The following is a 21,645-nucleotide window of genomic DNA, read 5'->3' as shown; positions in this document are numbered from 1 at the left end:
TAGCTGTGGTTATTTAGCTAGAGTGAGGACAAGAATACTTTTTCCCAACGCCTCCGATACCGTGCTGCGCGGGTCCTGCGCCTGAACCACTAGAATAGACTTGATGCGCGCCAGTCTCCGTTCCGCAAAGGGCAACATGGGATCCCGACGGCCCCCAGTTTTGGCCCCATCGCATGACCATGCATGGCAACCGCATTGTTCCGAGTCAGGGGCAGCTTAAGGATCACAAGCTTTCTTACCACTTTTAGGCCGTCCGAGGTTCTGGGATTTGAAGGAGTCTGCGGAAAACTCGTGTTACTTGGGATATCTGGGTTTTCTCTCTCTCAACACAGAGTGGCAGGAAGTAATGTGTACTGTCCTCTATGCAAGTGCCAAGGATATGGACCCTGTAAAATGTCTCCATTTATTAACAACAGCCACAGACTGGTTACCTCGCAGTGGGGTCAGTATGTCCATTAAGCCCTCGCATTTTCAACGGTCGCATCCTGTGAGTTTATTAATAACAAAAACTACCGACAGACACCTAGTCTCCGACGCCAGATGCTGCAGACACTATCCACCTTCCTCGTTAGGAAAATCCCCTTAAAGGAATGTCAGCTGCTCTGAAAGACAATCATGTCGCCCCAGGTGATGCCGCTTGCGGGAAGGTCCCTGAGCAGTCGTCAATTACAAGATATTGATTGTCCCTGATCTCACAGGTGGGATATGCCCAGGGGATCAGCAGCTCCATGTCGGACCCTGACAGGAAACCCCACAATTTAGCTCGCTCTAAGAATAGGCAGTAATGGGGCCGGGCAAACCTATATCAAGCTGTGGTATCCTCGCTTAATGAGGATATTGGGTTCGATCTGCCCGCCCAAGACCCAGGATTTTCGGACCCCACCATACTTAGCAAACCGTTGGAAGAAAAGGTTGGAGCCACCAAAGTCGGTCTCTCGCCTTGGTAGTTGCGGGGACAGCGGGTGCTTTAGGGAATTGAAAAGAACATTGTACAATCGAGTATGGCAAGCGCGTCAAGCTTCGACTTCTGCTGGGTCATCTCCAGTCATTTCCTTTGGCGACGTATGAGGCCCTGGGCCATGGAATAGGGCGATAGTTGGATTTGTGGATGTAGGAGAATAAGCACTAGGATGTGTCGATCAGTCAGTCCATTCGGTCTACCTCCAACGAGAGTTGGGCATCTCGTATTTCCGCTAATAGAAGGATTCTGCAGGTAGTAGGCTGAAACCTAGTGCCATAATCCTCATGTAGGGAATGCTTCAATGCTACTCCGTCTACAAGAGACTAGACATAGTATGATGCTCATCGTAACTTCCCTAGCAAAACCTTTTACTATATAAACGCGGTATTTCCCCTTTAAAGTTCTCATATGCTTTGGCAACACGGCATTCTTACTCTTCTTTGATCTCACTATTCTTTCTCATCACACAATGAGCTCCAAGGTTCTTAAACTTCTTGCCCTCGCTGGCCTTCTTGGGGCATCCGTAGCATGTTCGACCGAATCTGATGTCGAGATTACCTTTTACGGATATCCCGACAACGATCCTCCCAGTGCGGATATTGCGTATGATTGTGGTCGTGGTTATACGGCTGGAGGTACGTTCTCATAGTCCTTCCGGCGGTACATGTTAAAGCTAACAGTTGCTAGGCACCGGCACGTATGACGACCCTCTCACCTTTGCCACCGCCCCTGGCGAGTTTAAAAAGTGTGAGATCGTCTACCTCCCATACCTTCGCAAGTATCTCCGCTTCGAGGATACATGTGCGCAGTGCAGTAAGTACCCTCACGCTCGTTCCGTTCCTCCGCTGACAGAAACAGCCACCGATTATGACAACGGCAAGCTCCACATCGATATTTGGACTGGCTCTACTACTTCCAGTGGTGGGGATACCCAGATTCACTGCGAAGACTCTTTGACTCCTGATGATTCTCAAACCGTCATTATTAACCCGGGCACTTCCTACACCGTCAACTGTATGTTATCCACCCCGGATAGCACTTACATCACATGAACTAACAGTACAACCAAGCGGACGAGTTGTTTGCGAGCGGCAAATGCTATACCTCGAACGTCTACAGCAATGCCGATGCTTCGAGCTACTGCAGTTCCGGTTCTTCGGGCTCCAGCTCTAGCTCTGGCTCCGGGTCCAGCTCATCATCCTCTTGCTCCTGGTCAGGCCATTGCGCTGGTAAGACCCCTTCTTTGGTCTGTGCTTCGTGTTACACTGACCCATGGTGCTCAGGTGCTTCCTGCTCAACCGAGAACGACTGTTCCGACAACCTGACTTGCCAGAGTGGCAAGTGCGCCTGATGACAATACCACTGCCGTGGTATGTAGACCAATTTGGTTGGACGAGGGCGCGTGGCACTGAACATGTCCCCTCACTTGTACAATCATGTGATGCATTCTGCTTTTTCTTCTTCTTTACCTAAGGCCATCAAAGTCCTGCCAGATTACATTCCGAAAATGTTACCAAACACGCGGGCTCGCTGCCACTGGAAACGACAAGGGGATACTTATATACTATAACCGAGCCATGTATAATCGGGCGGTCTGTCTGCTAGTTATATTACTATTTACCTGATACCTTATCCCGGCGGGTCTTTCTGGTGAATGTGCCTATCACATGCTGATGGTAACACTGCACTTTAACAATCTCCATCTCATCAGCCATATTACTGCCTGTCGCGCCTCGTATATGTATCCAACAGCTGAATGGTAAATTTGTCCGTGCTGCGAGACATCTCGTCGCGGATCGTCTGAGCTTTCTGGTGCTCAAGCTTTCTCAAGCGGGACAACCTGACAAATGGCAATGGAAGGATTATTGTTACTGCCATTATAGGAATGTTTCACAGAAAGTCGTCACATCCCATAAGTGTTGTGAATGGTGCAGTTGACCACCGGGTACTACCTGCTGTTTCTCTAAGTAACAGCAGGAGCGGCAGGATCCAGGCTTACTTGCATCTTTTCAATGACACACCACTGCAGGCAGGACTTCCCTCCTTCTTTCGGCATTGGGTTGCCGCATCATTTGGGGTCACCGAAGATCTCATTTCCCAGCCAGTCGGCGGGTATAGATAGGTCGCTGTGACCACCAACAGCATACAGGCATTTACTAAATAGGTCCATCCTGCAATTGGAAATTATGTTCTCTCCGTTCTCCAAATTTTCCTTACTTCTCTTTGTTCTTGGAACATGTTTTAGCATCGGTCGTTCCAACGCCATCAATTCCTCCTCATGCAATGACTGCGAGGTAATTAGACGAGACGTTTGTATCATTGGGGGTGGTGCTGCCGGCACATATGCTGCCATCAACCTACTTCAGGAGGGGCATTCTGTGGTTGTGATTGAAAAGACCGGTCGTTTGGGCGGTCATACTATCACGTACATCGAGCCGACCACGGACACACCGCTTGACTTTGGCGTGACCCTGTTTGAAGATTCGCCTGAGACCATAGATTTCTTCTCCCATCTTGAAGTGCCTTTTGCAAAGGTTTCAAATGGCGGCGGTCAGATGGAACGCGTTGACTTTGAAACCGGCGAAATTGTGGACCCCTATCCCGGGAATGTCAGCAAGGCTCTGGAGCGTTATGGTGACATTCTCCGACAATATCCATACCTATTAGAAGGATGGAATCTTCCAGAAGACGTTCCAGAGGATCTCTTGATGCCATTTGGGGACTTCGTTGAAAAGTACGACCTGGGGGCTGCCGTCGAGCTGATCAGTATCTACAGCCAGGGCGTGCGCAACTGGCTCAACTACCCTACCGTCTATCTAATGAAGTTCGTGTCACTGGATATGCTGAGAGCACTTGAGACGGGATTTCTGTCCACTGCTCGGCATGATAATTCAGAACTGTATGAGGCTGCCTTGGCGGAGCTGGGGAATGACGCCCTCCTTGGTAGCGTTGTCGTGCAGGCGTGTCGCGAGGACGATGAGCTACATCGATTGAGGGTGGAATCGTCAGGTGGGAAGAGTTGGATCATCGAGGCCAACACGACCATCCTGGCGGCCCCTCCAACTGGACAGGTGCTGGATGGCCTCGATCTGGACGATTTTGAATCTTCTCTTTTCAGCCAATTCATCTACGGACACTACTACGCTGGCCTGGTGCGGGTAGATGGATGCCCCGAGGGAGTCCAAATTGTCAATCGCGGGTCCGACACACCTTACTCCCTTCCCCTTCTTCCGTGTATCTTGATGATGTATCCGACTGCCGTGCCAGGTGTGATGGCCGTTGGATACGGTAGCGAGGAGCCCATGACGGAGGAACAGGTCAAGGCGGCTATTGTGGAGGATATTCTAGGACTGCGACGAGCTGGATACGATGTCGACGACCCGGAATTCCTGGCGTTTGCCGACCATTCCCCTTTTGAAATGTCAGTTGGGCGGAAGGCCATTGAGGACGGTTTCTACCAGGAGTTGAAGAAGCTGCAGGGTCACCGCAATACGTACTATGTCGGAGCGACTTTTGAATATCCAGGATCCTCGGCCATCTGGCGAGCGGTGGATCGATTGTTGCCATCAATTATGGAGAGTATTGACAGGCCACCGAAGTCAAAGTTGTAGGGGCATGCCAGGAAAACCCCATAGTGTAAGGAAGCATTGGGCAGGTTGTAGCTACAAATCGCAAAGTACACCGCTGGCAAATCATAATCCTGCAGATTTATTGGTGGATAGCGTATCGCAGCGGCGATCCCTTGATGTATTGGATGCGCGTGCCGATTGGTGGTTCCGCAGCAGATATCGGAAGGGATCCGGCGGGGGTGAAGATATGGCACTTGTCTTCGGAGCTCTAAATATCATTCTTAATCACTTATCTTGGGACTTTGACCCGTGTAGAGATAATATTCTCTGCTGGTCGCTGTGCTTTGCTCTTCCTGGCGATGGACACGGTCGCAGCCACCAGTGCAGAGGCGCACGACGCGCCCGAAGAGTCGCCAGTGATCGCCTCCCGCGTGTTACGCAAGGTGGACAGTCGTCTGTTGCCTCTCCTCTTCGTCACTTACCTGCTCAACTTTATGGATAAAACTATCCTGTCGAGTGCATCTGTGTTTGGATTGATTGAAGATACCGTGAGGGCCTTCCTTATCGATCAGCTAGCGTACTGTTACTAATTGATTTCCACCAGCATTTGGTCGGCCAGCAGTACAGCTGGGTGTCCAGCATCTTCTACTTTGGATATTTCTTCTGGGAATGGGTGCGACCGTGGTCCCTTCGCGACATTTACTCTGGTGTACATGTGAGCTGACTTCCTTCCAGCCAACCAACGTGTTGATACCCCGGGTGCCCGTCGCCAAATACCTCTCCATCAATACCTGGTTCTGGGGTGCCGTAGTAGCCCTCACGGCCGCCTGTACCAACTACGGCGGTTTGCTGACCGTGCGATTCCTTCTCGGGGTGGCGGAGGCCACCATCACGCCGGCCTTCATGTTCCTCACCTCGACCTGGTACACCCGCGATGAGATTCCCTTCCGCACGGGCATCTGGTTCTCGGGCAACTCGGTCGGCGGGCTCGTCGCCAGTCTGCTCGCCTATGGCATTGGCCACATTGACCACCCCCTGCATCCCTGGATGTGGATGTTCATCATCCTCGGCGTAGCCACTTTTCTGTGGGGATTTGTCCTCTTCGCCTTCCTCCCGGATAGCATCTCCACTGCCACGTTCCTCACCCCGGAGGAACGAGAGTTCATGGCGCATCGTGCCGTGATCGCAGGTACCGGTCGGACAGAGAAAACCACCTGGAAATGGGCGCAATTTGTCGAATGCCTCTGCGACCCGAAGACGTGGCATCTCTTCGCCCTGGCAGTGCTGACCCAGATCCCCAACGGCGGCACACAAAACTTCGGCAACCTCGTCATCAAATCCTTCGGCTTCACCTCCCTGCAATCCACCCTGATCGTCATCCCTGCCAGTGTGATCAGTGCTGGCACCATCGCGCTCACCGGCTGGCTGGCCGGTCGGTCCCACCACTGGAACTGCCTGCTGATCGTGTGTATCGTCGCACTGTCCATCACCGGTAGTGCCATCATCTACGCCCGCGCCCACCATGTGCCCCTCGGCGCCCAGCTCTTCGGCTACTTTCTGCTGTCCACGGGTCCCGGTGCCCTCCCGCTTATCATGTCCCTCCTACAGGCGAATTACCGTGGTGTCACCAAGAAAATGACCATCACTTCCATGATGTTCATCGCTTACTGTGCGGGCAATATTGCTGGGCCGCAGTTTTTCAAATCAAGTGAGGCGCCCCTGTATCAGACCTCGTTTCGAGCCATCCTTATCTGCTATATTATATCTGCGGTGTTGGCGGTGTCCCTGCGATGCTACTTGCAGTGGTTTAATCGGAAGCGCGATCGCGAGGAGGGTGTCCAGGGGACGGCGACACTGGCGGGTGCTGTGGGGGGGAAAGTTGTCAATGAGCGACAGGACGGTAATGATGTGTCGGTGTTGGTGCAGTCGGTCGAGTTGCAGGCGGAAGATTATGAAGATGCGACCGATTGGAATACCGTCGGCTTCCGCTATCGGTTGTAGATAGACATCTTCCTGTTTCAGGAAACAGTGAACGGAGTTGAGACCAAGCTCAGGCTATTGATAATACACTCATTAGCATTAACCTGGATCTTATAGCTCTGAACTAGACTTCAGAGATTTCCCCGGTTCATTCACAAAACCTTGCCAAGCATCTGACTCTTCTATCGACCCTTGATCACTGCCAAATGTTTGTAGATAATCTGGTGTCTCTATCCGGGAATGGTGAATGCCGAACAGAGTCGTCTCGCGCCGCGTTTCGTAACCATTCTTGATACTCACCTTGACCTCAAATTTGCTGCCCCTCGTGGGCTTTCACTGGCTCTCACCTGCCTTCTGCACTGATGTCTTCTGGTGACCTCACTGAGCAGCTGGGCCGGCGTCTGTCCCGAAGCATTCGGTTGCTGCATCAAGCCACCAGCCTCCACGAGGACTTGGATCCATTGTTGTCGACCTCGTAGGGGAGCATCCCAGGGATATGTGGGATCCAGGTTTCCGTTGTTGTCATACCGCTTCAGCATAGTCCCTTTCATTACCTCGTGAAGAGGTGTATTTCCCACGTAGTCGGCCATGTTCACATCCGCTCCCCGGCTGATCAGATGACGAGCCGCGTCGAGTTGATTCAGATGAGGCTCGCGTTACGTTAGCCATGGAATGGTTGGTGGAGACCAGAAGTTAGTCAGAGATATACTCTGCAAAACTCTGAATCCCCGTGTCAGCGACTCGCTGTATAGCCCGATACTATGGATGTATATCGTGTAATACTAACTCTAAGCGTGATTATGTCTAACACATCAGAGGCGCGGCCGCAAACGGAAAGCTCCTCGGGATGAAGAGTTTTATTCACGGGTTTCTCGTATAGAAAAGCTTCCTGCGGGCAGATGTGATTGTGGAACTTGGATCACCAGTTGGCAAGATGAACAAAGTGGTGAGGGGTAGGAGATGTCCACAATATTCAGAGCATCTACTGCTGAATGTAAGGCCTCTGTTGGCGGCAGTAGAAATACAGTGACTCAAAATGTCTCTTCATTCTTGTTGTACATCTAGATTCTACCTATTGGTTTACATATGTTGCTTGCCGCGAAGGCGGAAACCAGTGGCAGTATGGATGGTTTGACCATAGGGATGGTTAAATAATTGTAGATAATATTACAGTGCTTGGATATTTTAATAGTACTATCGAGAAGATTATCTCCTAATTATTTCTTGACGAGCCAGCATTCTCTTAGCCGCTTTGACTAATCTTGCGTCAAGCGTATCAAGGTTGTCTTTTGGTCCATTTATGCAAGATCTAGGACGTCCATCGGAAAGAGTAAATTCATTGCTGGAGCCCTATGCGCATCGAAATTAAAACAAGTTAACTCAGGAAGTAAAATACAAGATTATAAGAACCAAGATAGCCAACTCAGGAACTATCAATGGAAACCACCGCGGCGTCTAGTTTTCATTGAATGGTAAACGTTCCTCTTGAAAAACGGCTTTCATATACTTAACCGGCAGCTGATAAAAGACACCTTCACCGAATACGCCCTGGAATAGAGCAGCTTCAGCGCAGGCCACTATGTGGGCCCTGTAGCCAAAGTCTAAAATCTTATTTTTTGCATTTTGCTCTGTATACCGCTTCCTGCGAAACCTCCCAAGTTGGGAGGCGGTGAAGAAGTCTTGCTGTGGATACCCGAGTAAGCCTTGAACTAACCCAGGATGAGGACTGATACAGTCACCTAAGGCGCGATCTTCTCTAGAGAGAAACACGTCGTGTTTTATTGTATGAGGCCGACCAGTTTGATCCAGATCTAGGACAGGTACTCCGGAGTCGTTTACCTGTTCTGGGTTGCGCAGGCCACGATGCGAATGCTCGTCGTGGACAACATACGCAGAATTGACAAGGCCTAGTCTGATGTCAATGTCCACGCCAATATGCTTTAGGGCGTTCTTCAACTGACTAGCCGTGATATTACGGCCATCGCGGGAAATTATACCGTGGTTTGCAAGTGCGTTAAGCATAGGGTACGGACTTCGCAAGTCGCCAGTATTTGTAGGGTGGTATTCGTATTTCTTGGCTAGATGTGATGATAGAGCCATTAGATAAAGATATCTACTATGAAAGGTCAGAGTAGTGGATATAATAAAGATGCTAAGCTCTTAGTACTTCCTTGCTTGTCTGATTTGTGATGTGATCTACTTTTTACTTATAATAATTGGCGCCTATCTCGTGACATTTGAGATCTGGTTGGGGTGGCTGATATATGATATAATTAGCCTCCGGACTTGGAATTCGAATATAGTCTAGACTCGCTATCAGCTACATGGGTAGTGCTAAAAATATAGTTGGGTCTATTAATTGAATTAGCTTTGCATAATAAGGTTAGCCAAGATGACTCGACGATGGGTGATACAGAATATTTGAACTCTCGGGTTTGTTTTTGATTTTACTTTTTACGCCATTTTTACGGTCCATATTTTAGTGATTTAGGTTTTCAGCAAATCCCACATGGCTCCCGTATGTCGAAGTAGAATGAGGAGCAGTGACCTGGGGCAGCAAAATTATTGAATTGTGCTCAGGAGAGAAGGTATGTTCACAGAGGCTGGAATTAGAGGGATAATAATTAGATAATTGGTATCACATTTCATTACCCATCTCTTCATCCGGTGGATGGTCTTTTGTTGGCAATTTGTTTCTTCTACCCGCTTGTTCGAGATATTTGATTTTCAAAATTAGTTTAAGATATATCTCTACCAGCGCATGAATAAGGCCTGTATATTCTGTTTAGAAGAAGTAGTTTTTCCATAGTTGCAGATTAGAGAAAGACTGGAAGGCTATATGTAATACAAATCTAGATATACTTAGATCTAATAATTTTTCAACGGTCTGTCGCATAGCTATTCACAAGGTTACGGCAAGACTAAGTCGAATGTATTGAGCCTACTAGTAGTAAACTACAGGAAGCTAAACAATCTCATGATAATATAGACATAGTGTAAAAGCTAGTGGACTCATTTCAAATTATAGTTTGAAGGTTGTGAAGACCAGTAGATCAGCCCGTGCTCAGTACTTACTTCCTCTTCTCAGCCGGGCGGAGCATGGGATACATTGCCTTAACACAATCCCGTATGTTTTATACTAGTAACAAACCGCTGATCGAGCTCAGCTCATCGATGCATTTTATCCTCGGTATTGATGTCATCTAATGCCATGATAACAACAAGGATTGCCTCAGCTCGTTCTGATGACAGTATTCCAATGATAATGATAGAGTGGAGCAGGGCGGCTTATCAGCAAATCACCAGGATACATGAGAAGTTAATATTCTGCACTAGTAGCCCAACTTGCATCATGTTATAATTAGGGGTGGGGGACTGGCGTGCAATAAATCATTACTAGTTAATAAAGTATTGTGCTGTTAGGTACTTAGATAGAAGCGGAAAGCCGCCATGAGGTGCGTGGCCACCAGTCCCAGCAGTTAACAGATAATCCGCGAGGTAAATCTGGAGCAGGTCCTGAAGGGTTTCGCAGCTACTATTTGCTTGGGCGACGAAGAACGGATGACATGAGGGGTTCTCGTAGGCTTCCCAGAAAACCCTAGCGCCGGGGTTTGCGTGGTAGCGTCGCAGGGCAGCGACGTCATCCTGCGCCACAATAGGATATATAAGGCCCTGGGAGTGGTCTTCGTAGACTGGGGATCTCTCAGTGTCGTGGAAAACAGGACCGTGATTGGCGCTGGCGTCCAATTCCTCTAGCTCCGGATCGATTCGGTGGAAGTCGGGGTATGCCATTGTTCGATACCTTCCGCGCTCTAGAAGAGAGTCGGCATAAGAGAAGGCGTCCGAGTGCCTGGATAGAGCACACTTTCCACCCAAGTGGAAGGGAAAGGGAGAAAGAAGAGTGGCGCTACCGAGAAGATTTAGAGATGGATTAGGGGGAGTGGGAGACTTAGCTATATATTGAAGCCAGGGGGAAGAACAAAAGTCCGGTCGTAGAAATGGACACGGTCTACTTTCATACCACATCGAACCACTGCTGTTGAGTATCCGCTAAAGATTCTGGCTACGGTGAATGCCACAACTCTGATTTTATTGTGACTGGAAGGAAGTGTGTGAGAGTCCATCGGTTTGCCGTTACGTCAAAGTTGCGAGCGAACACACCGCTCCGTAGATTATAGGCACTATATCCATTAATGCTCGGACCAACCATCTCTGGTTCATTACTCAAAGCAGCCCCAAGTTGTGGCAGATTATATGCCGTGTTTTGAGTGAAAAAAACTGCCTGCTGAAAGAGGCCAAGGCGTCAGCATGGCTGCGGCCTGTATACCATCGTGTGTGCAGGCTCCGCTCCTGAGGTATATTACTAGTCCAAGATACTATCACCCATAGCTGTATTTCGTCATATTTCAGTATGCCTGTCAGCCATGAGACGAAGTAAGTAAACATACACCAGATACTGTTCGCTGGCAGTTGCAGTGCTGCTGCGCTCGGTATAGTCGGCTATCTCTCGTCGCCGTAAAATTACCGTTGTATTGGTCTTCCTCCTGGCCGAACAGGTGGTTGGCGAGCCGTATGGAGAAGATATCCGGTACGACGAACTATTTACAGAAGTAGTTGCAGTTCTAGTTGTAGCTTTTCTTTCCCGTGCAGGACTATCGCCTATTGCAGCCCCGGCATGATCCAAGAGTGTAAGTGGTCGTAATTTGGACGGGCATGTGTCGTCTATAAATCAGTTGGAAGTCCGGGCAGATTCTAACCAGCCCTCAGTGAAGTTGATAAAGGTGCCCACTTCCGTCTCTACTGTGCACTTGCCGCTGTTGCGAAAGCCCCTCTAGCGACAGGCGAGGAAGGTACCGAAGGTAGAGCAGCAGAGCTTCTCACATGGCCATCATCGTAGTAAACGACATCATATGTTTAAGATGGAAAGCACCATATTCCCGTTATAGGCTCACGACCAAGTCCAGAACAAGCTTTTTTAGCAAGGGATTGGTAATCTTGTATGCCACTTCCATATACACTGGCCAAGCGGCTATCGATAAATCCAACAACACCGAGGTCACCCCCCTGTCTCTCATGCTAGTAGGCAGACATCAACCTCAATACCCCTGGAGCACCCGACATTATCCTATTTGAGATCAACCCTGTCTTTCTAGGAAACGATTGGAGAAAAAGCCTGATATCTTCAGCCGAGCTATATGAAATTACTGTTCAGCCTGATGACCCTTACTCTCAGACTGAGTCTATGAGCAGGCCAAGAACACGAAACCTGCAAGGCAAGTGGTGGCTCCAGGCAGCAAGATATCTTGGGCCACTCAATTGAAGCATTTGCACTTCCGTCCATTACTGCCAAGAACAGTCGTGACGGTTTGTTGCTCATGAGGAATGCCTTGGCTAGCGGATAAGCAATTGACATTATGTTCTATCAAGCATTCATGATTCGTCTTATCTGACATCAATGAGGTATAAATTATTGTTCTCCTCCTCGGTTTGGCACGCTTTTTTCCATTTCTCATTCTCGGTTTTCTCGGATCATCAGTTCATCGATTTCTCATTGGTGTGCTTCGTTGTCCTTCATCAATTCATTCAACTTATGCCCACCGATGCCCGCTCAACGGCAATAAGAACGACCCATAACATAATTGAGAAAGGATTCTTGCTCACGCTTGCATGCGTACGGGCTTGTGCCATACACAACATGGTAGCCAACTCTTCAGCGACCGGTGGAAGAGCACTTCAATGTCGTCGCGGTTGAGAATGTGCGGAGCATCTTGCAAGGCGCGGCGGATGTTCTCCCGCCCAAACTCGGCCATGTTCTCGTAGACCTCCCATCGGGTCATGTTGCCAAACACCTTTTCTTTGAGCATAGGAGTGAGGGGGTGCAGGGGGTCGTCCAATCTCTCGGAGAGTGAGTTCACCCATTGCTCGTACGGTACGCCTTCCATCTTGTAAGGAGAGAGCTGATTGAGTAGGTCGAAACTGGTGTTGATGTCAATGGCGTTATTAAGGTCAGGCTGCACCAGATTATAGGCGTGGCCCAGATTGTCGTGGGTCTGGGAAATATGGATGATCGAATCAACGACAAAGTCTACGGGAATAAACTCCTTGCGCTGGTTGGGCAGGATAGGATACAGCCCCATGTCCATACAGCTGGTGAAGAGCCGGGAGATGAAATCATCTGGGTTACAGATGCCGGACTTGCTATGGCCCAGCACGAATCCTGGACGGTACACGGCCACCGGAAAACCGTTATCAATGGCGTTCCAGACGATCGCCTCCGCCACGTACTGACTTTGAGCATAACCAGTATCGCTAGGCAGAGCAGCCAGATGCGGCGCGGGCCGCTCATCTTCTGGTAGTAGCTTGGCGCCTGTAACATACCCAGTTGGACCGTAGGCCGCGATGGTGGACGAGTAGTGCATGGCTTTGGTCCGCCGATGAGTGGCAAACTCGAGCATGTTCAAGGTCCCGATCGTATTCTCCTGGCGGTGGGAGGAATAAGGAGCCACGTAGCTGACCTTGGCTCCGAGATGGAAGATCACACTAGACCATGTGGCAAAGTAGTCATACTGCTCCGGAGACAGACCCAACCGGGGCTGTCCAAAATTGCCTGGCAGGGCGATGACCTTGTCCATGTTTGCGTAGAGACTATACTTCTCCATAGTCTTCTCTAGACGTGCCCGGGCTGAGGGCTCATCGTGGGCGCGTACCAAACAGGCCACCTTCTTGACATCAGGCCGCTTCACGAGGGTGGCGAGGAGAAACACGCCCACAAAGCCTGTTGCTCCCGTCAGGAAAATTCTGCCTTCGTGTTTGTCCTGCCAGTGCGGGATAACGCCTCCGATAGGCCGTAGGTTCTCGCCCAACCTGGAGTCTTGTAGCCAGACCTCCTGTTCGGCCTGAATGCTCGAGTCATCGCCATGAACTTGGATGTTGGTGACGAGCCGTGTCAGGCTCTCGAAGCTGGTGTTTTCGTAGAGCATCTGAGCCCGCAATGAGATCCCAAAGGTTTGGTTAATGCGAGCGATCATCGTGGCAGCAATCAAGGACGTTCCACCCATAGCCACGAAGTCGTCGGTTGGGCGCAGATGCTCAACAGTGAGACCAAACACGTCAATCCAGATGTACTCCAGTTTAGCGGCGTTACTGCCCGTGTTGAAATTTCCATTAGCTCCATTAGCCCGTGATCGCTTGAGCTTCTGGTAATACTGTTCTTCCAGGGCCCTCCGGTCAACTTTGCCGGTGGAGCGAAGGGGGAGGATGTCAATTAGCTCCAGACGGGGGACCATGAGATGTGGTGCCTGCTCCATGTAGGCTTTCATAATGGCACCATTGGCGACATCTGGGGAGGAAGGAATGCAGTAGGCCAGCAGAAACTGGCCACGGCCGACCTCTTCCGGCGTGATCTTGACCACCACAGCCGCGCTCACCAGGCCCGTACCAACCAGGGCCGATTCCAAGGCCTCCAGCTCCACGCGCTGACCACGGATCTTGATCTGGTTATCCTTCCGGCCGAGGTAGTAATATACTCCTTTCTCATCCACACGCATCAAGTCACCGGTTCGATAGATGTGGTTGGGTCCGCGCTCCACCTTCCGCTGCAGTTGGGGAAGGACCACGAAGCTCTTTGCCGTCTTTTCAGGATCCCCAATATACCCCCCAGCGACACCCACGCCAGAGACCAGTAGCTCGCCGACCTCGCCCGGCTTGACCGTGTTCAAGTTATCATCAACGAGGAATACCTCCACGTCGCCGAACGGCTTTCCCACTGGGATTTCGCCCCTGCGGGCCTCCTCCTCCGAGACTTCGTGGTACAAAACATAAACGCTGGCTTCCGTCGGACCATAGCCGTTGATGATGCGGCCTGGGGCTCCTGCATCGAAGATGGATTGGATTGTCTGGCAGTTGATCGCCTCACCCCCGGTTATAAGGGTGTCCAAGGTCGAGAAAGCATCCGGACAGGCATACGCCGTCACAGTGAGCAGGGAGGTTGTGAGTTGCAGCACATTGAGTTCTTTCTGCTTGACGAAGTCGCTAAGAGCAGGGGGATCGAGGACAGTCTCTTGGGGGATTATAACCATGGTTGCTCCGCGCAGCAAGGGGCCCCAGATCTCCACCAGCGAGGTATCAAAGATGACGTTGGAGCCGTGTCCAACCCGCTGTCCCTTCCGAATCAGGTCCGCTGGATCGAGGCAAAGGTTGATCATCCCCTCTGCAAAGGCCTCGACTGCCTTTGGCTTGCCGGTTGTACCGGAGGTGTGGAACACATGAGAGCATGTCTGCGGCCCATTCTGACTTGGGGCAATGTTAACATCAAAGGTTTCAGGAACCACGCGGTGGTCAACCACCAGATGCTTGACGCCCGGTAGTCGATGCTGTTGTAGAATATCCGTGATGACAAGGGTTGAGCCCAGATTTTCGAGCATGTTCTTGAGCATCTCGTCGGGGAGCTTGGGGTCCAACGGAACACAAGCTCGGCCCGAATAGATCACAGCAACCTGCGATAACACGTGATTCAAACTGCGCGGGACAATGATGCCGACTGGGGAAGGGTCATCATGAAGGATACTATTGACCTGGTCGGCGACAAAGAGTGCTTTTTCGTGCAGTTCGCCGTATGTGACTTCGCGCGGGCCTTCTTCAATGGCGATGGCTGTGCCGCGAACGATAGCCTGCCGTTCCAGGAGCTCAGCCAGGCCCAGTCCGGTGTACCACCCATTTCCCGGAGCCTCTTGGATAAGTAGCGACGGTGACATTGTAGAAGAAAAGCAGACAAGCAGGAGCTAAGGCTACTATGAGTGTTGGGTGGAATCTTTGGTTCAGCAGGTCCAACTAGCTCGGGAGCTTCCCCTCATATACTCTTTCCTCCACGGACGCCGTTGTGCCTCGGGCTCGCCATCGCAATGCTTCAGGATTAACTGGGTGCCAACCCATGTTGAAGCGGTCATCCAAGCGCATACCATTGGCTTCTCTCTCTGCCGCAGTCACGATTGCTCGGTTATTCGGGCAGGTATAGACAAGCGAATCCCTTGCCTGTGCGAGGGGCTAATCCTGCTTGCCTAGCTGGTTGTCAAACATAGGAGAATCATGGCGTGAGCATGCAGGCTATGAAGTGGAAGGGAAAATAAGCCCTCATTGTCGCTATCAATTCTGGGGTATATCGACGCCAGCGCGGGTCTCCGAGCCACCGGTCCTCCTTGCTCGTGTGAGGAGGTTGGAATGCCCCAGACCCAGGCCTGATACCAAGGTCCGGCTCCGTGGCGTTTACATGAAATCGGCATATCCATTCAAGACCCTGTATGTTGGATGGGTCCCGAAACTCTCGGTCTACATGGGTCAGGTGTGAGCGCGCGACGGTATGATGGTCGTGCAAGGGAGGCCGATGGCGCAAGATTCAAGAATAAGGCTCATCAAAGTTTGGGTCCAAAGTGCCAAAACTCACGCAAACTTGCCATGGTCTTCTGGGGAGCGGCTTTCGGCACCAGCTCATGCCGCAGCGGTGACTGATGCAATGTTGGAGGTTGGATTCACCTCCAGGGACAATCCAGAAGAGCCCGGCTGGTTCTGGAAGCCACCGCTCAGCCTTCGAGCTTCCATATTGAGACCAGCCACCTGCATTGACACTGCGGCCTTGGCAGGATAGACAGATTCCCAACAAGTTGAGATTAGCGCGGAATTGAGGCGATACAAAAGCTTAGGGAACGCCGCCGCGTGTTCCTCAGTGTGTATCTCCCGCGGTGGGGCGGGGATGACCTCTCTCCCAGTGATTCAGGGAAATGGTTCCAAAACCGGCCTCAGACGTGGATCATCATTGTATTGGGATGGTCCAGGACTGCTGTGGTAGATAAGCAGTGGGTTCTTCATGCTGCTGTTGCTGTTTCAGCAACGGCCTTTTTGCGTACCGCTTATGTCAGCCTCGTGCAGCTTCCCCGGCCATTGTCACTAATCAGAAGCTGCAGAACAAAGTACTTACTAACACTTATTAGAGAATGCGTCCTGCATCTACCAGTGGCCTTTTGTCAAGTCCAACCATGACCCGGTTTCTTGGGCGCGCGGCCTCCAGTGAGCCGGCCACCCCTCGCGCGGACTCTGTCCACTGAGTGTACCTCCAGACAAGTGCATCACAATCCGTCACACCGGAATGCCAAATGCTACGGGTGGACCTCCTGTCGTAGGTGAGCCTATATAAGCCTATTTTTTTTTTTTTTTTTGTCTTATTCTTCTTTTTACCAGTAACCCTAGTTTGGAACGTGCCGGATGGGCAAGTTGTGAATCACTGAATTTAGCGAGCGATCAGCATGGGGAGGAGCGTCGTAGGCAACTGTGAGTTGGCCAAGTTGACTTCGGTTAGCAGCACATGGATACTCCCACAAAAACCGGGAATACCAGACCTGACAAGGTGAAGATGGTGCCATGGCCCAACATCCTCATCATGGCCAGGTCCAGGCCGCTCGATCACTGCTTCAGGAGCAGAGACAAAAAGCCCGCATGTATGTAGGTAGCTGTGGGCTGCAGTACATCTCGCATATCTTACGTAGCACAGCCAACATTCTGGCAAGAGTCCCATGAAAATCACGCTCCAGTGTCCGGGGTGCCTCTCTGCGACCTCTTAGCCCGCGAGCTGATGTCTAAATACTTAGCAACAGACGCACGCACTGTAGTATGAGTGAATTTAGGTACCGTTCAATCTCCCGGGTTATTAATAAAGTTCAACCCGTTTGCCCAGTACCCTGCCACATCTCATCCCCCTCGGGCATTTCATGCCAGTAAGTAGCCGTTCAGTACGCCTCCTTTTAAGACATCTCTGTTGTTGTACGTCCAGATCCCGCGGAGGTTAGGCTGGTAGGCTTGCTAGGAAGCCACATCTCACCGCTTCAACTGTCTGACGTCGTCAGATGAGACCATAGTCTGGCTAGATCTCGAATGATGCTATTATGGAAAGGTAGTATCCGTTACACGGGCAGTTCTGTTTTCAGCCATCGAAAGTTCTAGCGCGGTCAGGGAGTGAGGCATGTACTTGGCCGAGGAGAAGTAGGAGGCATCCTGGCCATCCCTTGGGTTCGGTTCTGGTCAAATTCTGGAAGGGGCCAAGAATCCCGTTGGGTCCCGTGACCTGATTGGCCACGAGGTGCGTGGCTCTATCTTCCGTCCCTCAAATGGATCCATTCTTCTTCCTCACTAAAAATAATATGCCAGAGTGGTCGTAAGTATTCTCGCAGTCATCTTTAATTCCTGCTAGTTAGCCTAAGGTATTCACATGTTAGGTAGTGAGGGCGAGACTTCGCCCTGGAAGACCCGTAGCCTCTACTGTAAACCACGACCATGACATGTACCCCCGACCGTACTGGTCCTATCTCGATCAGGAGAGAGCAGTGTTATTGGACACAATGTTTCATTCCCAGGGGGGGCTATTAGCGAAGTGGATAGAGTGTCAGATTCAGATGATCCACTCCTCCCACTACGACGGACCCCATCCCCTAAAAAGCAGCTGCGCCGCATCCCCATCCATCTTCATTGCCTCGACTTCACTGCTCTTCGCGATCGGGCCAATCGGAATCTCTCGGATGGGGTGGTTTCCAACCGAATACTAAGTAAGTGAATAGACCACCCCCTATCTTCATCTCCACGACCATGTAGATGGCTAGTAGTAGTAGTAGTCGCTCTTTCCCAGGGCCTATAGCGAGCCTCAACTTTCTCACCAGCATGGTCCAATCTCGCGTAGACACACACTTCTGATCGTATTCTGCTGCCCGAGTCCCTTTCAGCTTCTCGCTTTGACCTCTATTTGGCCATTCATCACTTCAGCCTTGTTCGCATGACACTCAGCATCATATAAAGATCTGGTGTTCTCACGCTTGACTTGAACAGTTCACTCAAAATCAATCTTCTCACCAAACACAACGCACAGACCTCTTTATTAGCAACCATGACAGCTTCCACCAAGGTTCGTGTCGCCGTGACCCAGCACGAGCCCGTCTGGCTGGATCTGCACGCCACCGTCGATAAAACCTGCCGATTGATCGCCGAGGCGGCCGGCAATGGCGCCCAGCTGATTACTTTCCCCGAATGTTGGCTCCCGGGGTATCCAGCATGGATCTGGTCAGCATGGCTTCATCCCCCTCGCCAGTCCGCGACCGTGTACTGACCATTGGGCAGGTGTCGCCCCGTCGACATGGGCCTATTCACCACCTACCTCAAGAATTCCTTGTCATATGACTCGGAGCACATGCGTCGCATCTGCAATGCCGCTGCCCAGCACAAGATCACAGTTGTCCTCGGCCTTTCCGAGCGTGATGGCAACTCCCTCTACATCGGCCAGTGCACCATCGACTCCACGGGCAAGATTGTGATGCGCCGGCGCAAGATGAAACCCACTCACATGGAACGCACCGTGTTTGGAGAATCTTCCGGGCGGAGTCTCCTAAATGTAGTCGATCTGCCCATTGGTAAAGTGGGTGCGCTCGCGTGCTGGGAACATATCCAGCCGCTGCTCAAATATCACACCATGATCCAAGGGGAGGAAATTCATGTCTCGGCCTGGCCTGTTCTGCATCCTCATATGGGGGGCGAGTCACTCTGGGGCATGTCACAGGAAGGTAAGACCCCATTCAAGACGCGCAAGATCTACCGCGGAGAGCTGACATGGGCCTCAGGTGGAACGGGTGCGAGCCAGGTATATGCGCTTGAGTCGGCGTCGTTCGTCCTGCTCACGACCGCCGTGCTGGGTCCCACATGCGTAAAGAAGATGAACTTGTCTCCGCCGTGGGATACCCTGGGAGGAGGCGCGTCCGCCGTCATCGCTCCCGATGGGCGCCGGCTGACGGAGCCATTGCCCGCTAATGAAGAAGGATTCGTCTATGCAGATCTGGATCTGGATATGATATTGACGTGCCGGCACTTTGTGGATGCCTGTGGCCATTATAGCCGTCCGGATCTGTTGTGGTTGGGGGTCGACACACGCGAGAAAACCCAGCACCGTCCGGAGGGACAGGCAGACAACGCCGCATATGGTCTGGATGTTCCTTCAGGCCTTGTGGAGGAGGAAGGTGCCTGACGTGGAAATTGGGATTCTTGTTCTGGCCTTACCGATCATGTAATTAACAAACACAATGTAAACAAAAGTTATCATATGAAAGCGTTCCACCTTGTCGTGGTTTCCTCCTTTGAGCGACACTGGTGTCAATTCAGAGCCGAGTCTCGTCATTTGCAGATATTGCTTCGCAGGCTGATCCAGGTTTGCATCCCATGGATGGTGCAGCCAGGAAACAGCCGGATAAATTTGGGGTGGGTTAAAAGGATCATGCTGCAGTCAGATTGTTAATTGTGCTGCCGATCAGGGCGCGTCTTCGCCGTTTCTTATGTCTCCGATTTGTGGAATCCCGTCAATCCCTGTCATTCCGTTGCACCATTTCTCTGTATCCTCATGCATCGTGATTGCTTCAATGTTCAGGCATCCCCACTTCCGGATAATTGCACGGCTAATCTATATACTCTTCATCTCCTACCCGTCAATGATGTCCTTCTCACCTCCACCGATACTTTGCTCATGATGCGACGCCTGCTTTACAACGCCTTAGTAGCGGCCATTCCTCTGGCTCTCGCCAACTTCGACGCCTCCCACGTCTCCTGGTACACTACCCCGGCCAACAACTTCACCTCCACCCTCCCCATTGGTAATGGCAGACTAGGCGCCGCCATCTGGGGTACTGCGACCGAGAATGTCACCCTCAATGAGAATTCCATCTGGAGTGGCCCGTTCATCAACCGTGTCAATCCCCGCTCGTATGACGCCCTTTGGCCAGTCCGGTCGCTCCTGGCAGAGGGGAACATGACGGAGGGGAATGATGCTACTCTAGCAAATATGGTTGGCATCCCGGATTCGCCGCAGTCCTACAGTGCGCTGGGGTCTTTGGTCCTGGATTTTGGGCATGACGAGGCGGGAATCAGTAATTATACGCGATATCTGGATTTAAGGAGTGGTATGGCGGTGGTGGAATATACTTATCGAGCTGTGCGGTATAGGTATGTTTCTCTGGTGTGTTCAAGCGGATATTGGCTGATAAAGATAGGCGAGAGTATCTGGCGAGTCATCCGGATAACGTAGTCGCTGTGCGCTTGTCGTCGAGCGAGCCCGGAGGCTTGAATGTGGCTTCTTCGTTGGTTCGAGATCGATATGTTGTGTCCAATAATGCAACCCTCTCGCATGACGGGGGGTTGTTGACGCTCAGGGCTTACTCGAATAACGTTTCGAACCCCATTCAGTTTACGGCCGAGGCCAGGGTGGTTTCTGATGGTCCGTAGTAGAGCGATCTAATCTGTACCTGACACGCTGACTTTGATAGGGCGGGCTACAAGCAATGGCACATCCCTCGTAGTCCGGAACGCTTCGACAATCGACATCTTCATCGACACCGAAACGTCCTATCGCTATTCAGCTCAAGAAAACTGGGAAGCAGAGATTAAATCAAAGCTTGACACTGCTTGCAGCTCTGGCTTTGTCGCCGTCAAGAAAAATGCGATCGCCGATTACTCCGCTTTGGCGCAGCGAGTGGACCTGAACCTGGGATCCTCTGGTTCAGCCGGCAACCTGCCCACCGACAGCCGCTTGGTGAACTATCGCATTGATCCTGACAGCGACCCGGAGCTGGTCGTCCTCATGTTCCACTTTGGCCGGCACTCATTGATCGCCTCCTCGCGCGCCACCGAGTCACCAGCCCTACCGGCCAATCTACAGGGGCTGTGGAACCAGGACTTCGATCCCGCCTGGGGTGGGCGATTCACCATCGACATCAATCTCGAAATGAACTACTGGCCGGCAGAGGTCACTAACCTCGCTGATACCTTTTCCCCGTTCATTGATCTGCTGGATGTTGTGCATGACCGAGGGCTTGATGTAGCCGAAAGCATGTACCACTGCAGCAACGGCGGGTATGTCCTTCACCACAACACCGACCTCTGGGGCGATGCAGCCCCCGTCGATAATGGCACAACCTGGACGATGTGGCCTATGGGTGGAGCATGGCTGTCGGCTAATCTGATCGAGCATTATCGATTTTCACGGGATGAGTCCATTCTCCGGAACCGCATCTGGCCACTCTTGCAGAGTGCTGCGAGGTTCTACTACTGCTATCTCTTCCC

The 21,645-nt window shown here is 51.3% G+C and overlaps 14 protein-coding genes across 14 annotated transcripts; 9 read left to right on the top strand and 5 right to left on the bottom strand.

Moving 5' to 3' along the window:
• Positions 1–1,430: 1,430 nt before the first annotated feature.
• An16g00670 (uncharacterized protein) lies at positions 1,431–2,312 on the top strand (the record flags this gene model as incomplete). Its single annotated transcript, XM_059744886.1, has 3 exons — positions 1,431–1,596; positions 1,649–1,975; positions 2,032–2,312. The coding sequence occupies 3 exons, from the start codon at positions 1,431–1,433 to the stop codon at positions 2,310–2,312; spliced, it is 774 nt and encodes a 257-aa protein (XP_059604739.1).
• A 534-nt stretch (positions 2,313–2,846) lies between these two features.
• An16g00660 (uncharacterized protein) lies at positions 2,847–4,572 on the top strand (the record flags this gene model as incomplete). The annotated part of the gene is made up of 2 exons (XM_001397343.3): positions 2,847–3,073; positions 3,207–4,572. 2 exons carry the CDS (start codon positions 2,847–2,849, stop codon positions 4,570–4,572), a joined length of 1,593 nt encoding a protein of 530 aa, XP_001397380.3.
• A 317-nt stretch (positions 4,573–4,889) lies between these two features.
• Positions 4,890–6,531, top strand: An16g00650 (uncharacterized protein; the record flags this gene model as incomplete). Its single annotated transcript, XM_001397342.1, has 3 exons — positions 4,890–5,078; positions 5,135–5,203; positions 5,266–6,531. The coding sequence occupies 3 exons, from the start codon at positions 4,890–4,892 to the stop codon at positions 6,529–6,531; spliced, it is 1,524 nt and encodes a 507-aa protein (XP_001397379.1).
• A 275-nt stretch (positions 6,532–6,806) lies between these two features.
• On the bottom strand, positions 6,807–7,100 carry An16g00640 (uncharacterized protein; the record flags this gene model as incomplete). Its single annotated transcript, XM_059744885.1, has 1 exon — positions 6,807–7,100. The coding sequence occupies one exon, from the start codon at positions 7,098–7,100 to the stop codon at positions 6,807–6,809; it is 294 nt and encodes a 97-aa protein (XP_059604738.1).
• Positions 7,101–7,965: 865 nt separating this feature from the next.
• Positions 7,966–8,610, bottom strand: An16g00630 (uncharacterized protein; the record flags this gene model as incomplete). The annotated part of the gene is made up of 1 exon (XM_059744884.1): positions 7,966–8,610. One exon carries the CDS (start codon positions 8,608–8,610, stop codon positions 7,966–7,968), a length of 645 nt encoding a protein of 214 aa, XP_059604737.1.
• A 1,296-nt stretch (positions 8,611–9,906) lies between these two features.
• Positions 9,907–10,302, bottom strand: An16g00620 (hypothetical protein; the record flags this gene model as incomplete). The annotated part of the gene is made up of 1 exon (XM_059744882.1): positions 9,907–10,302. One exon carries the CDS (start codon positions 10,300–10,302, stop codon positions 9,907–9,909), a length of 396 nt encoding a protein of 131 aa, XP_059604736.1.
• Positions 10,303–10,818: 516 nt separating this feature from the next.
• Positions 10,819–11,407, top strand: An16g00610 (hypothetical protein; the record flags this gene model as incomplete). The annotated part of the gene is made up of 4 exons (XM_059744881.1): positions 10,819–10,865; positions 10,900–10,944; positions 11,161–11,198; positions 11,271–11,407. 4 exons carry the CDS (start codon positions 10,819–10,821, stop codon positions 11,405–11,407), a joined length of 267 nt encoding a protein of 88 aa, XP_059604735.1.
• Positions 11,408–12,167: 760 nt separating this feature from the next.
• An16g00600 (uncharacterized protein) lies at positions 12,168–15,263 on the bottom strand (the record flags this gene model as incomplete). The annotated part of the gene is made up of 1 exon (XM_001397337.1): positions 12,168–15,263. The coding sequence occupies one exon, from the start codon at positions 15,261–15,263 to the stop codon at positions 12,168–12,170; it is 3,096 nt and encodes a 1,031-aa protein (XP_001397374.1).
• Positions 15,264–15,301: 38 nt separating this feature from the next.
• On the top strand, positions 15,302–15,853 carry An16g00590 (hypothetical protein; the record flags this gene model as incomplete). The annotated part of the gene is made up of 3 exons (XM_059744880.1): positions 15,302–15,333; positions 15,420–15,517; positions 15,612–15,853. The coding sequence occupies 3 exons, from the start codon at positions 15,302–15,304 to the stop codon at positions 15,851–15,853; spliced, it is 372 nt and encodes a 123-aa protein (XP_059604734.1).
• A 36-nt stretch (positions 15,854–15,889) lies between these two features.
• On the top strand, positions 15,890–16,573 carry An16g00580 (hypothetical protein; the record flags this gene model as incomplete). Its single annotated transcript, XM_059744879.1, has 3 exons — positions 15,890–16,068; positions 16,338–16,425; positions 16,517–16,573. The coding sequence occupies 3 exons, from the start codon at positions 15,890–15,892 to the stop codon at positions 16,571–16,573; spliced, it is 324 nt and encodes a 107-aa protein (XP_059604733.1).
• Positions 16,574–16,939: 366 nt separating this feature from the next.
• An16g00570 (uncharacterized protein) lies at positions 16,940–17,499 on the top strand (the record flags this gene model as incomplete). The annotated part of the gene is made up of 3 exons (XM_059744878.1): positions 16,940–16,997; positions 17,184–17,273; positions 17,450–17,499. 3 exons carry the CDS (start codon positions 16,940–16,942, stop codon positions 17,497–17,499), a joined length of 198 nt encoding a protein of 65 aa, XP_059604732.1.
• A 312-nt stretch (positions 17,500–17,811) lies between these two features.
• An16g00560 (hypothetical protein) lies at positions 17,812–18,212 on the bottom strand (the record flags this gene model as incomplete). Its single annotated transcript, XM_059744877.1, has 2 exons — positions 17,812–17,959; positions 18,037–18,212. 2 exons carry the CDS (start codon positions 18,210–18,212, stop codon positions 17,812–17,814), a joined length of 324 nt encoding a protein of 107 aa, XP_059604731.1.
• A 221-nt stretch (positions 18,213–18,433) lies between these two features.
• An16g00550 (uncharacterized protein) lies at positions 18,434–19,561 on the top strand (the record flags this gene model as incomplete). The annotated part of the gene is made up of 3 exons (XM_001397332.1): positions 18,434–18,606; positions 18,664–19,103; positions 19,161–19,561. The coding sequence occupies 3 exons, from the start codon at positions 18,434–18,436 to the stop codon at positions 19,559–19,561; spliced, it is 1,014 nt and encodes a 337-aa protein (XP_001397369.1).
• A 495-nt stretch (positions 19,562–20,056) lies between these two features.
• An16g00540 (uncharacterized protein) lies at positions 20,057–21,643 on the top strand (the record flags this gene model as incomplete). The annotated part of the gene is made up of 3 exons (XM_001397331.1): positions 20,057–20,529; positions 20,577–20,800; positions 20,850–21,643. Coding segments are annotated over 3 exons (1,491 nt in total), but the record flags the coding sequence as incomplete, so codon positions are not given.
• Positions 21,644–21,645: the final 2 nt, after the last annotated feature.

Source organism: Aspergillus niger (genome assembly GCF_000002855.4).
Source record: "Aspergillus niger supercontig An16".
Classification (NCBI taxonomy): domain Eukaryota; kingdom Fungi; phylum Ascomycota; class Eurotiomycetes; order Eurotiales; family Aspergillaceae; genus Aspergillus; species Aspergillus niger.
Note: the sequence above shows the minus strand (reverse complement) of the source record. Positions and strands in the feature narration are given on the sequence as shown.